This window comes from Siphateles boraxobius, unplaced genomic scaffold (genome assembly GCF_051911475.1).
Source record: "Siphateles boraxobius isolate OS27281-9 unplaced genomic scaffold, OSU_SipBor_1 35, whole genome shotgun sequence".
In the NCBI taxonomy this organism is placed as follows: Eukaryota; Metazoa; Chordata; class Actinopteri; order Cypriniformes; family Leuciscidae; genus Siphateles; species Siphateles boraxobius.
Window position 1 is genome coordinate 13,920,977 of NW_027508975.1, and position 15,611 is coordinate 13,936,587.

The window sequence follows — 15,611 nt, forward strand, 5'->3', positions numbered from 1 at the left end:
CAATTTTTAAAGAAAGACTACACGTCTGTACACGTATATATACTGTATATTCAAATGTGCATAGACTAAACACGTAATGCGCATGTGCACACAGATTCACGTTTTTGAAGTTTACGCGGAGATGATAACTTTTAAAAAAAAATGTTAACACTTGCAGGTTTGCGTTCTCGGGCCACCAGGCACTGTTGTTGTGCGGATGAGCGGGCCCGAGCTCGTTAGAGGTTTTCTGTTAGAACGGTGTCGTGTAAGCGCCCCCTAAGTTAATAATGATTTTTGCAACAGAAGTGAATCAATCAAAACTAACTTTAGCTGGACAATACCATTATTCTAGAGCTGCTGTAAAGCCAAAACAATCTCTGTTACTTTAATTTCATATAATCACTGTAAAGCCTCTTTGAAACAGTCTGTATTGTTAAAAGCACTATATAAATGAATGTGACTTGACTTGACTTATGAGATTTCATAATTTAACATTTAGCTGAAGTTATATTTACACATTTGGGACTTTCCTCGTTTTATTTGTCCTTTATTTAAGAAAACAAATCTTATTTCAATCCATTATATCTGTGTGTCAATCTACATTGACAAATCATCTGCATCTATTGTGCAAAATTGTTTGCGATGGGCTGGGTTTGTTTGAATAAAACAGTGTTTTATATGTTATGAATAATGCAATGTGTCAACACATGAAATTGATTTGTCTGAGGCACACAGTCTGATATCTCCATTTCAGCACCCTGATGATAACTTGGAAACTTTCTATTGGATCTGCATTTATCCTTTCTGCTGCTTCATTTTATAGCTTTGTTGACATATTAAACCTCACACAGTATTCCACATTGAGAGTCATGTATGAGAGTCATGCCCATAATATCTACGATTCCTCCCTGTAAGGTTTGGCCCCAATCAAGGTTTTATGCTAATTACACACTGTATAAACGTTATAGTTCAGCACACAATAGGCTCCTTGTCACTTAAGCCAATGATGATACGTTGCACAAGAAGTAATTACTACCCTTGTCTTCAAAGCTAAAATAAGGACTTTTGGGTAATCTTTCTCGATATTTAACTTTAGTAACACAACATATAATGTGCATATTGTGTGCCTCAAGTAATACACTGCACTTAAAATAAATTGTTACAGGATTTATTTTAAAACAATTTTACTCAGAAAGAGATGAAAGAGAAATGGCAAGTTACACTGCGATATACTGAAATAGTATTTTCTTGTAAAACATACTCCAATAATCTTTGTTTTATTTACAACTTCGAAAAATCTTTTTTTTTTTTTTTTTTTACAGTGTGTAGTGTTTTCCAATGGCCTGTCATTTTGACGTGTCCTCCGACTACAATCTGCACACCAGCTGAAGTGTTGGATCATCTCGGCCCATTGATTTCTGCCCTTTCCCATCTTTTGTTCAGCTTTTCTTTACTCTAGAAGCTCGAGCAAAAGGTTGCCGTGCGTGCATTGCTGTTTTATCACTTTCTCTCTGTGTTCTGAGACGAAAAGAATAGAGATTACCTCCAAGGCTTCTCATAATCCCTGAGGATTCTCTACTGTCAGAAGCCATTCGATCTAGAGTCATGCCCTTCCAACATGACGGCACAAAGGATCTAGGGTGTATGTCTTCATGAAGTGAATATGTTGCGTTTAGAATGTATTATTCCACCCTGACACTAACTTGAAAGCAGCATTAGAATAAAGAAGAAAAAACACTTTTAAATTATCATGACTATAATAAGAAATAACAAAAAAAACCAAAAAAATTATGTGGCGTGACTGTCATTGCACAACATTTTTGTTGTGGGAGATCAATTTATTGCTCGTGCACACTTATAGGAGCTGTATTGTGTCATTACAGTTTGTTTTATGATTGAAGTGGCATTCAGAAATGAATCTGCGTGTTAAGGGAGCCATGCTGAAGTGCAACAAAACAAACCACCTCCGCTTAAACGCCTCTATTCAAAACACTTTGGACCCTTCCTTGCCATTATTTGTACTGAGACTGTATGCTCTCACATGAATACTGATTTCTTCACAAGCCATTGATTTTAGTGTTCATTGTCGACTAAATTGGGTTTCTTACTTGACTAAAGATGCTTGTCTTCTATAGAGCAGTATTTGGTAAAGTTCAACATGGGGGAAAATATCTCACAACCAATCAGCTGATAGTAGCTGACAGTGCCGAAGCTTTTTGTGCAGCACTACGGTGAAAGTGTATACACAGATTCTGTCTAAGGCTAATGAGGTATTATTTTTCAGACAATCTAATGATTCAGAGAGTGAGAGAAGCATTATTGATTTGGGCTTTTTTCATCTGTAATGAAGGAAAAGAGTGTCTGGAGAATGACTTTTCGTGTCTGCAAACTTTTTCTGTGTGCACATGATGGCAATGACAATATCACCTTTCCCACAGTAATTCTGGTAAATTACCGAAAAATTACCAGAACAACGTTTTTTCGATACACAAATGTGCTGTTCACAGAAACAACAGCATTCCCTCTTTTTAGCGGTAAGATATCATTCACACGTCAGTACCAAAATAGCAGTAAACTCTGATGTCAATCATTGGAAATGACCATTAAATGCCATGCATGCTTTAGTTTCACTACCTGGCCAATATAACTAATTTTTTTTACTTCTGAGTGTCTGGCGTAAGTGGATTATCACACAGAATGCAATTTTGCTCTTAAAAATATGAGACAAGTATTAGTAGCTCTTTGTAGCAGTTTAATGTAATCATCAGACTTGGCTATGTACAACAGTATTTTATAATAAGTCAAACTATGACCCGTCGGGAGGCTTCCCCTTCTTTTCCCTTCAGAGGGTATCACTTTGGCGTTCCCTCCTCTTGAATATCAAACTGCCGGTTGGGTTTTGTGGACTCAAGCATAAGCTCGTAAAGCTGCCCAATCTGCTCTTCTTGAAAGTTTTTGAGTTTATCTTCCGATAAATCAGCGCCAAACACCAACTTCTTGTTTCCCGCTGTTTCCAGCACTTGCATCTGTAGGGTGTCTTTGTAGTTCTGCACAGAAAATAAAACGGATACATTAAAAAACATAAGAAACTTTTTATTTTTTAGCTACTTTAGAACTTTTCTGAGAAAACCAAAACCTTAACACTTGTGTGCCTGCTATTGGTTTTTGTATTGATTTGACACACAAGCACAATTAAGAAATTCATTTTATAGAGCGCTATTGATTTACTATAACAGACTGTGACATAATTATTTATTTCTCTTTGTTGGAGATTCATTGATTGCAATTCACAAGATGAAATGCAGGTCACAGGGGTTGCGAAGTATCATGGAATCCACTAAGGTCTAATGGAGGTCAATGCCTTCTGCTCTCTCTAAGCCCACTTAAATCACTCTCTCTATATTAGTGATTACCACCTGCATGAAGGTCCAAAGTCTCTACAAGTTTTACAAAGCCAATGTTCTTCAACTTGCTAGTAAAATTGCCCTTACAACATATCTGAGCTGCAGGGTTTTTTGCAGGGGTGCAGGAAGTAACACATTCTGGCTCCTCATAGAGCATCCTTGGTGGGATTGTCAGTTCTTGTTCAATCAATTCCATTTAAAAAAATACTGCAACAAAACTATTTTCATTTCTATCAATGTTGATCAAGGTCTACATTCTTCTGCTGCCGTGTACAAAACACTGAAAGTTTCTTACTGAATGTACAGAACCACAGAGAAAGAAACAAACATAAAGCATGACCAGTGTAGTCCACTACATTAGTTAAAAGAATTAGCTCAAAAATGCTTGATTTGATTCAGTCTTAGCGATTCTCTCACTCACTGAACAGCAAATCACCTTCAAGTCGTGTCTGATTCTAAATAAAGTAAATAAAGTGTGTTGTGTGTACTCATGAAACTAAGATATCTCTGAATACCGACTGATTGGCCATAATGTGCACTTAAGGACAGACACACACAATAGATTTTCTATTAAGTATTTTAATTATTAAAACAATCACTTGATTGTTACTAAAAAAATTCTTTTCATAGTATATAGGATACATTATTGTGGGTTAGTCATCCACAAAAGTACTAAGAGAATGATTAATTGGAATCAGAACCATAATTATAAAATACGATTGTCCTGCATAATCCTTGTAGCACTATTACACAAAGTCCCAGAGTAGAACTAAACATATTTACACCATACCGATGATTCATATGAGCTTCTGTCTTAATTGAAACTTGTCCGTCACGTCTGTCATGACTGCTTACGATCAAACCTACAAGAAATTACGAGCAGACTCATTCAGAAAAATACACGGAAAACAAAACCATTAAGAACTCTCATTCACTCTCCTAACATCTTGGAATTTGGACGCAATTCAATTTTGGAAGCAAAAGGCCATTTGTCTGAGAAGCTTCCTCCTCTACATAATGTAATTAGATTGAACATTTGCCAAAGAGTAATATTTTAAGAATGGAAGGGATGCGGGCATACTGAATGGCAAGCTTTTTGGTGAAGCTCACCTTCTGAATATAAACACCTCACATCCCATCGCATTGACGTAATCAGGCAACCCGTTTTATGTTTGTCTGGAATAGCCTGACTTTCCCAAGGGCACAGAACTTTAAAGATCTATACTGATAAATAGATTAGGTCTATGACCACTACTTTGTATGCACAGTACAGCTTTGAAACGTGCCGCTGAAATACCAATGGATTCACAGTTAAGTCAGTAGTCATTTAAGAGATGCTTTTATCCAAAGTGACATATAGTATAATAATTACAGAGACAATCCCCTGGAAGCAACCTGGGGTTAATGGAGATGGCTCAAGACTCCAATTTACATCAAGCAAAATCTCAAACAAAATCAGAGTTGGAAAAGTTTTCTGAAGTTTCAGGAAAACTTAGATCCAACTTAGGGCTGCACGATATATCATTCTAGCATCAATAACGGGATGTCAAGTATAAGGATCGTAGTTGATGTGTGATCCGTACAGACCAGGCACCAGTTTAAACATTCAAGCGATTTTAAACCATTCAAGCACAAGAAGATGGGGAAGAAAACTCAATTCTGATCTCGTGCGTTGTTTTCTGTGCGCACACACCACACGAACACCGAATTCTGTTTTCTTTTTCGTCTATTTGTGCTTGAACGGACATATACACGCAAAATTATGTCAAAAAGCCAGTTTCAGCGAGTATCCTCATAAATACAGTCGCTTATGGCTTACATTTATTTCAGTTGTATCTTTGATATATCTTTATATCTCTGATTGTATTTATCTATGCTTGTACATTGTTCATTGTTTTCTATGCATATTCACTCCCCTACAAAATTACCCCAATCATTCTAGAATGATTAATTATTTCTAAACAGAGCTATTCATCTGGTGAAACTGTTTCAATATTGCAATTATCGCAGAAAAACGAAATATCGCAATGGAAGTTAAGGACCTTTGAATTGCCATGACAGTTAAATGCAAAGACTAAAGAATAACACAAGACGTGTCACTAGTATTGTTTTGAATGGGGAAAAGTGCAACGCTCACTGCAGCCGCCATTAGAAGCTGTATAGAAACAGTGAGACGCGTGCTTAAATCATGATTCGTTTAGAAACAAAATATATCAGAATATGGTGTTCTGGGTTGTCCCAAGTCTTCCCAATATGCCAAGATATTCTGACTCTTCCATCAAAATAAGTCTATTAAATGTCTTCCCCAGATTTATCATCTACCAGGCGAAAATGGCAAACCTATATAAAAACAACAATGCACACACTTTTCACTCATTCACATTCTCCTTTTCTTTCATTCCTCGGGGAAAGCTTGTCTTTTGCAATGCGGTCGATTTATTAGGCGATGAGAAGCCCCCTGGGCCCTCTGGTGTAACTGGATTAAAGTGAACACTCAGTGCTACTAATCACATTTGGAGGCTCACTCTACGTCTGTTCCTGGCTCCGCCACCCTTCCTCATTGTTTTTTTTTCCAGCAGTGCTTTGAAAACTGAGACCCCCCAGTAATTCACTCACCTCCTAATGAACGAGTGGGGAGGGGGTTCTTAAGCACACACAGACTCCTTCCCAGGACTAATGTTAGAGTGGACTCCTCCATTCACAGCTGTATTGTGAGCGAGTGTGAAGCACTACAGCTCTGTTGTAAAATAGTGAGCTGCCTACCTACACCAGTATGACTTACTTTCTTCTTTCAAACACAAAAGATATTTGGAAGACCATTGGGAACCAAATAGCATTGAAGTCCATTGGTGTGTATTGTGTAGCCAAACAAACAAATTAGATATTTCTTAAAATATGTATGTTCCCAAGAAGAAAGCAAGTCACATAAGTCCAGAATGTCATGAGGGTGAGTAAATGATGACAGAACATTCGTTTTTTGGTGGGGATTACCTTTAAAGGGTTAGTTCACCCAAAAATGTCCATTTTCGGAACACAAATGAAGATCTTTTGGATGAAATCTGAGAGCTTTCTATTCCTCCATAGACAGCTGCAACTGACACTTTGTCCAGTGGCATAACTTTGTTTTAAAAAGTGGGTGGGACAGGTGTGTGTGGGGGGATGAGAGGGTGTAAGATACTGTATGTGTACAATAAAAAATGTCGGGAAAAAATAACATTACGATGTCCAGAAATCAATTTAAATAGTACACTCATTGGGTTTAATTTGTGTCAGAGCCGGTTTTGGGTTCTAATCCGCACTCGTTTTGTTTTTGTGTTTTTGTTTTCCTCATCAAATATGAATGTTCAGTGGTTGTATATTAACCAGGGACACGTTTGTGTGCAATTTGTTTTTGTGATTTCACCGGAACGAATAGAGAGTCTCCGCAACTGCATTAAACGATAGATTAAAGCGCGCGTCCGTGTTAAGACTGTGCACGAACCACAAGAGAACACTGTATCTGCGCCATTGATAGCAAGCAGCAATGAGCACTCCGCTTGATTTAAAATTAAAAAACAACACATTTCAGCACTAGATTGTCTCTTATTTAACAAATGAACGAAATGAATGCCCTACTAGTTAGCCGGAGATGTTTTATTTATCCGTATTAGGTACATCCATGCTGCGAGATGTTTCAAAAAGTGGTGGGGACAATATTTACCCCGGCAAAAAGTGATAGTGAAAAAAAAAGCCCACCCACAAATTACGCCTATGACTTTGACGCTTCAAAAAGTTCATAAAGAGATCATAAAACTAGTCCATTTGAATTGAGCAGCCAAGTAGTCAGTAGATCGCTTTATATGATGAACAGATTAAATTTAAAATATCATATTTTGAGTTCAACAGAGAAACTCATGAAGGTTTAGAACGACATATGGGTGAGTAATAATGACATAATTTTCATTTTTGGGTGACTTATCCCTTTAAGGCAATATAGGCATGTTCCTATGATATAGGCCTACAGAAAAAGTCTCATGCTGTTTTTTTTTTATTCTGGACCCAGGTTTTACAGTGGACATAGTGGTGTAGTACTGAAATTGTATTTCATAAACTGTAAATTGAATTTAAAGGGTTTCATGCTCAATGCAACCACAAAAGCACAATGTGATCGGCACAAACTATGTTTGTGTGAACTCAATACCAAAACAGTTCAATCTAATAAAAAAAGTGATTACTTTACCCATTATTATCCCTTTTACAATTATCACATCATATGGTTTGCTTATTAACATGCTAATATCAAACTCTACTGGAATCACTTGTGAGTTGAGTTCACCCACAAATGAAGATTATATCATCATTAACTCAACCTCATGCTATTCCAAACCTGTATAATTCACGTTTATCCATACAACACAAACAGTGAATTTCTGAAACATACTGGCAATCTTATCAATATACTAAACGTGAACAGGTGGTCAAAATGACAAATAAGCCACTCACTGTAAAAGTGTCATAAAAGTGGTCCAAAAGATGGTTTTAAAGTGTTTTAAAGTCATACAAAAGCTTTGTGTGAGAAAAATATCAAAATTGTTAAAGTCCCTGTAAAGTTAAAATTAAGTATGTGTTCTGAGTTTGTCATCTCAGAGAAAAATGTGTTATTAGCCAGCCAGCCAAATTTGAATGATAAAAAAGCCGGCAAGTACATAAAATAAGCTATCAAAATCTTAAAGCTGCCGTTGCCACACTCAACTGTCACCCGCTACAGCCAGAATGGATGCTCCTAGCAGCTTATTAGGTTAATTAACGTTATAACATTACCACACAAACTTACACTCATTGTTGCGCACGCACTGCCGATGATGGCACCAGTTGTCGGCGAATGTGCTCTATTTATATTGTTAGTGGAGCGGCCAGCCTCAGTGGCTCTAGTGCGTCATCAAGTAGGGGCGTGTCCAGGAGCTCAGGGGCTCCAGTGCGTCATCGAGCCCCGTTTTAGACCCGCCCAAAAAATCCGGAAAATAGCAATGGTGAAAAACTGTTTAACGGTCTAACTCCACAATTCAGTACTTCACAGTTCAGTCTTTGTAAATATGTTTTAGCAATACATTTCTAACATTTATAATGTGTTTAGATTTTTTTTGAAATTGCCTTTACAGGGACTTTAAGTTGTAGCTGTATTTGATGTGTTCATGAAAGAATGTGTGAAGTCTTACTTATGAATCAATTGATCTTTTAAGTTAAATCTTTTCAATTGTATTATCCAGTTCACAAAAAAATTCTGAATTATCTGTATACTCGAGTTTAACTCACTCAATGATGCAGTCACAAACTGCTACAAGTTCACTGGAGGGGAAGATTATCAGTGAACAATGACTTAAATTTCAGTCCTTTCCCAAACCAGGGTATATGCAGGAATCCTAGAGATGAATTTACTTCCTTTTACTACCTTTTTTACCACCTCCACAATATTTTTTACTACCAACAGACATCAAGCAGCAGCCCTTTTTTGTCTAAGTTTTTTTTTGTATTGTCGAGTTGAGTTTCAGTTGTCCTTATCTTAACCCTAGCCCTTGAGTTATCCTAACCATAGCCCTTAGCCCTAATAAGGTGAATAATAACCTTGGCACTTCTTAAAAACAAATGACACTTAACAATAGGGCTGGGTATTGACAATTTCACAATTCGATTCGATTTTGATTCACAGGCTTGCAATTCGATTCGCTTCAATATTGATTGTTTTTGATATCAGGTTCAATACATGGCAAATTTTCTCAAGGAAAACAAATCTCTTAACTAATGCTGTAAACTATGGGAGTCAGTTCATTAGCCTACTATAATATTGAAGATAAAAATTAACTGATTTGTATCTATACAAACACTTAAATTACACTTATTTATTTTTATAATAAGAAAGTAATATGAATTATAAACATTTTAAAGGGTAACTAAACCCCTGGTCAAAGCCTGACTCCACCCACTGGCAATATTTGAAAAATGCTGGAAAAGTGGGCAGACCCCTGCGGAGATAGAGGTGACGAACCGAGGGCGGGGCTGAGCGGGGGGGCGTGCACCTTAGACCCGCAGTGACAGCTGCTGTCAAACTAGCTAAAATGGAGGGACGCAAGTAGCTTTGCAACAGAGCGGTCATTTGAAGTCAAGAACTTTTCTCCCCCACCTTCACCTTAAGTGGAGGAGGGTGAATTGTCTGTGGATACCAGCTCAAACTGCGGTCTTAACTCCCGCATCGCGATCAGCATCCGATTATTCTTATATTCAGTCATTTTGAGGTAATTTTTTCCAGGATTATTATTACTATTACGTTCATTATATTTTGCTGCTATGTGAAAAAAATAATCAGCAAATCGCGCCGGCGCGTTTGTTTACACCAGAGGATTAACTTTAGCCTAATAAGAAGGAACATAAATTGTGATTAAAAACATATCCTCACTCACATCATGACGGCGCTGCGGTGGTGGAGTTCATGCAGGAAGAGCAGCGTTTGGCAGCGCGAGCTGTGTGGTGAAACCCATTTCCACCTCCATTGCTTTGGAGAAGCAATCCCACGTAAAATGCAGGTTGCACACTGGAGCGATAGGCGAGATTAACTACCTAGGCTACAAGAAATAATCTAAATAACTATATAAATGCTATGCTAACTAGATGCTAATATATATCTATCCTGATCGTTTTCAATACTCGTAATTCCAACTCCTGACTCGCTACAGTAGTTTTGACGGAACCAGATGCTTTTATACCAGGGGCTGCCAAGGGCGTGGTGAGCTGGCACCAAGGGCGTGACAGAGTGACGTCAGAGAGTATTCTACGTCAGAGAGTACCCCTACTGCAGGAGCTTTCCGTTTAACCTGAAGAGGGCAGCACTCAAACGTTTTTACACCATATATTTGAAAATTAAAACACTTTATACCCAAATGTCAAAAAATGTACTCGAATCAATGAACAGCATTTATGAAGCTCCATTCTTACAAATAATTAACTAAAAAAGTTGTTTTAGTGTTTAGTTACCCTTTAATGGTGGCTGTCATGATTTATTCAAACATGCATTAAATATTGAAGAACATTAAAAATTATAATGAATATATAATATGGTGCATATATTTAGCAAAATTCTCCTCTCTAGTTAATTTTTCTGAGGTAAATGTGACGTTACATGACATTGTTACAAGTTGTGGCGTCTTTCCACGGTTGAAACACTGATTGAGCGATTCCATGTAAAATGATACAGATTTCGATAAGTTGTACTCTATCTTTTAACTCATTTTTAGATGTTCATTCATGTTTATTTTGCGCTGTAACTGGTATTATTAAGGCGGAAGAGAAGATCATATGCGCTCCGCGCTGCTGCTTCTCTTGAGCTGAGCCAGAGCGATCTTACGCCACAGCGCCAAAACGGTAGGCTATTTATGTTTTTGAATTTCGTAATAAAATTGACGTAATTTGAATTTTGAGACTTTATTTCATATCAATAGTAACAAAGCACAAAGATTATTGGGATTTATTGGATGGGATGCGCACTACAATATTCCATTCATTCATCAAATAAAAACAGGATCACTAAAGTTAATCGATTCTTGAGATTTATGAATCGATATTGGTTCGCAAAAATACGAATCGATTAATGATGAGAAATCTATAATTTTTACCTAGCCTCACTTAACAACCATAAACTTTAATAAAGATTAATAATGAAGTGTCACATCACACACACGTACCCACAAACACACATTCTCACACACGCAGACTTAAGTAGTGAATTACTATCCCAAAACATGACGGGCTAAAGGCAGTATTTAAATGACGGGTCGTCAACCCAAGTTTGCGAAGACTACATTTCCCCATTTCACACTGTAAGTTTGATAGAAAATAGAAGCAAGTGGCTAATATCTATTAGACATTTTCTGCTAATATCAAAAGTCTCTGCTAATATCAACTGAGGTAAAAAGGCGGTGTTGGCGTCGCTGATAGGCTATCGACCACGGAACTCACACAGTTTACTTATACGCCATTGCTATCAACTCCGTATATATTTTTAAACTATGCTAGATGAAGTTAAAACATGGAGACACAAAAAAATTAAGCAAAAAAAAAAAAGGAAACTCAAAAAGCCTATTGAGGTGGAGATGAAAAATTTACTACCAAGTCAAATTGCGTTTGTTACCTTTTACTACCTTTCAAGGGCCTTAATTTTGGTAGATTTTTTTTAATACCTTTTACTACCTTGCGGACACCCTGCAAACAAAGCTGATGTATGACATTATGTGTCCCACAAAAGAAAGAAAGTAACGCAGGTTTGGAATGACATGAGTGTGAGTAAATAATGACAGCATTTTCTTTTTGGGTTGAACTATCCCTTTAAGGTTTAGGCTACTCAGTGTATTTTATAACATTTTCTGTGTTTACCGTATTTATTTTGTAACTGTGTATGTGCATAAGCGAAATGTTGCAAAGGGCTAGACTATTTTTTTTCAGGACAGTCAGCTGCCCATTTTGGAAGGATGTGTACGTGTCCTTCTGTACAAGGACAGAGTGACTCTCATTACCTGCAAGTGTGAGATTTTTACCCTCTTAAAGAATATCCGTGTCTGTCAAAACCAGTCCAGGAACATCGAGTCCTCTGAAATTATACAGCATGACTGTGAAAATGCAATAAGTGCTTGGTCCACAATCATGAGCTACCAGAACCATACTAGAAGTGTAATACATCTTGTGAAGTTTGACAGCTCAAAAATCAACTCCAATATCCAGGCTTAGAGTAAAAGAAGATCTGGATTATTGCTCCTTGAATGCATGCTGCTGCATGTTTAAAAGGAGTTCATGCGTTGAATTCGATCTTTGGATTTGTCATGGAAAATTTCATACGAGCATGGCGTCAGAGCTCTCATAAGTGTCACGATTCTATAACCACATAACTGAAATTAAAGAATTAGGTCTCATCAAAGTGATGCTGGATTAATGTCCACAGATGGTGTGAGGAAACAGCTGTGCTCCCTCAGAGAATATGATTAATTAGTTATGTGATTATGGGTTATGGATTCCATTATGTTTTGTTTTCATGATGATAGAGACTTTAGGAAGGTGCTGCCATCATGTGGAATGTTTCAGCAAAGCCTGACTCATTAAAGGGATAGTCCACCCCCACCCCCCCAAACAAAATTGTTGTCATTTACTTACCCTGAAGTTGTTCCAAACCTGTATGTGTTTCTTCTGTTGAACACAAATGAAGATATTATAAAGAATATTTGTAATCAAACAGTTGACGGTAGCTACTGACTGTTTTTTTCCCTATTATGGACGTCAATGGCTACCATCAAATGTTCGATTACCAAAGTTCTTCTAAATATCTTATTTTGTGTTCAACAGAAGAAAGAAACTCATACAGGTTTGGAACAACTTGAGGGTGAGTAATGATGACACTTTTGATTAAACTTGTTGGGTGAACTATGCCTTTAAAGAACTTAAGATTTGGTAACATCTTTTGTATCAATTTGTTTCCATTTTACAACAACCCTTACAATGCACTGACAACAAATAGGATTAGCATGAAAAATAATAAGGCGAATTTACATGTGGGTGTGAGAATGATGATGTACAATGGCATGATGTAAATGTAGGGATGCACTCTGACAATACACAATAGTACTATTAGCCACACCACCAAAAAAATAAAAAAAAATAAAAAAATATTAATTGTGGGGGACCCCCATTATAAGACTTGATTCCATTCAATCACTGTCATGTAATTTAGTGATTTAAATGTATTTGCTTTCTCTGCAGTCAAGTGATAGAAGGTCACAGCTGCTCTTACCTGCCATTCTGTCATGAAGCGTGTGACATCTTCACCTGATGCAGACTTGTTTCTTCTGAATTCATCTTTCACATACTGATCACCCAGAGCCCGCAGGTCTATGGGCAGGAAGCGGTGCAGTAACATAATTCTCTTATACAAAGACCGAACCACTGACACATGTGCTGGATGTGCCATAACTTCACAATCTGACAGACAACCTCTAGATACTATACAGTGACAAGTGCGTCCTGTTTGAACACATTAACGAAGTGTTACTGCACCAGCCTAAAAACCATAGCTCATGAGAAAGACGAACCGATCTGATATTATTTTAAAGGTCATAATGTACATAACACTGTTGATTACCCAACCGTAGATGTAGTCTTCTTCACCGCAACGATATGAGTGTCATTACAGCCGATGCTACCCTCTGGTGCCGATTGGAATGTAGTGCATCTAAGAAAACGGGCGCCGATCACTTTCTCATCCAAGACTGAACCTATTAGAAGTTATTTTTAAATCTTATTTAGAACATTTTATTATTATTATTTTGCCAAGTTAATGTTTACAAAAGGTTTCTGTAGTGTATTAAAATGGGTAATAGCCTATATGTCAATATTGAACAGACACTTTATTTATATTACTATTGCCGTACTAAATTATATATAGATGTAAAAGTAAGAAATATAAGAAACAGAAAAAGACAAAATATTTTTTCTATATATATTAAAAAAACATGCAATAGGGGAGAGCCGGGACAATTGAAACGTGGGACGGATGAAACGAATCAGTTACCTAACGTAACCTCGGTTCTCTCTAGATGAGGGAACGAGTATTGCGTAAGTGTAGCTTACGCTACGGGAAAGATTCATCTTCTCGAGATATTGAAGCCAAAAATTATCCTTAATTTTTTATCTATTGTTAACGCGGTGCAGCAGCTAGCAGACCTAGAGCAGGCTCATTGGCTGCCCTGCGGCAACTGCAGCAGCCTACCAGTGAGCCCGGCATGACGTCACGTTCAATGAAGGGCGCTCGCGCCCTCGACATGTCCTAGCCCACCAGAATGGGCGTGGCTTAGCGTATATACGCGGGGCTTGGAGGCTGAATCTCTGGTTTTCATCGACTGAAGCGAAAGAGCGCTCGTGGCGCGAGCACGGCAGGTTACGCAATACTCGTTCCCTCATCTAGAGAGAACCGAGGTTACGTTAGGTAACCGATTCGTTCTCTTACGAGAGGTTCTCTCGTATTGCGTAAGTTTAGCTTACGCTACGGGAACCCTTTGTCAATGCTGTGCGCGCCAGCATCCACTACATGAGTCCCAGAGAAGCTCGGGGAACCCAGATGAGCGGGAATAAGCGCATGCACATAAGCACTCACAGGGAATACAGAGCGGCGATGCCGGTCAATGTATAAGCATATAGCACATAACCTGATACAGTGCAGCTCAACCAGAAGAGCTGAGTCATATGAGAGTAGCCTGCGCACGATAATACCTGGACAGAACTGACCTCTCACTTATACTGACAGCAGTTTAGCCTGCAGGGCAGGAACTTCCAGGTTATAGAACCTGACAATGGTGGACGGGGAGGCCCAGCCCGCCGTCACACATATGTCATGAATAGAAATTCCGCTGGACCATGCCTACAAAGAGGCCATGCCTCTGGTGGAATGAGCCCTGACGCCCAAAGGGCATTGCAGACCTTTTGACGCATAAGCAGCTGCAATAGCGTCCACTATCCATCTGGATAGGCTCTGTTTCGAGGCGGCAAGACCCTTGGTGCGCCCTCCAAACGAAACGAAAAGCTGCTCTGAGTGCCTGAAAGGGGCGGAATGCGTACTGAAAACCCTCAGCGTCCTGACCGGGCAGAGGAGATAACTTCGCTCTCACTATCTGATGCAAGCAGTGCCAATCACTTTAGGAACATATCCGTGTCTAGGTTTGAGGATGACTTTTGAGTCATTCGGTCCGAACTCAAGACACGCAGCACTGATAGACAGCGCGTGTAAGTCCCCCACACGTTTGACTGATGACAGAGCGATCAGGAAAACGGTTTTGAGTGACAGGTGTTTTAGATTCTAAAACAGAGAGTTTTAGAGTCTAAAGAGTCTAAAGGTTCAAAGGGGTATGCTTTCAGGGGCTCGAGGACCAAGGAAAGATCCCACATAGGAACAGATGGGGGGCGCGGGGGATTCATCCCCCTAGCTCCTCTAAGGAAGTGGATGACAAGCTTGTTCCGTCCTAATGACTGGCCGTGCGTCGTTTCTGAGAACGCTGCAACGGCCGCCACATATACTTTAAGCAACCGCGAGACCTGACACCTTCGTGGGTCCAGGTTTTTGGAGAACACAGACCATTGTAGGGCTGAAACAACTAATCGCTTTAATCGATTAAAATCGATTATTAAAATAGTAGTCAACTAATTTAGTCATCGATTAGTTGC

The 15,611-nt window shown here is 38.5% G+C and overlaps 1 protein-coding gene across 1 annotated transcript; it reads right to left on the reverse strand.

The window, feature by feature from the left end:
- Nucleotides 1-2,710: 2,710 nt before the first annotated feature.
- sdhaf3 (succinate dehydrogenase complex assembly factor 3) lies at nucleotides 2,711-13,577 on the reverse strand. Its single transcript, XM_077196471.1, has 2 exons — nucleotides 13,189-13,577; nucleotides 2,711-3,026 (listed from the first exon to the last, which is right to left on the reverse strand). Exons 1-2 carry the CDS (start codon nucleotides 13,363-13,365, stop codon nucleotides 2,832-2,834), a joined length of 372 nt encoding a protein of 123 aa, XP_077052586.1. The 5' UTR covers nucleotides 13,366-13,577; the 3' UTR covers nucleotides 2,711-2,831.
- Between the last annotated feature and the right edge of the window lie 2,034 nt (nucleotides 13,578-15,611).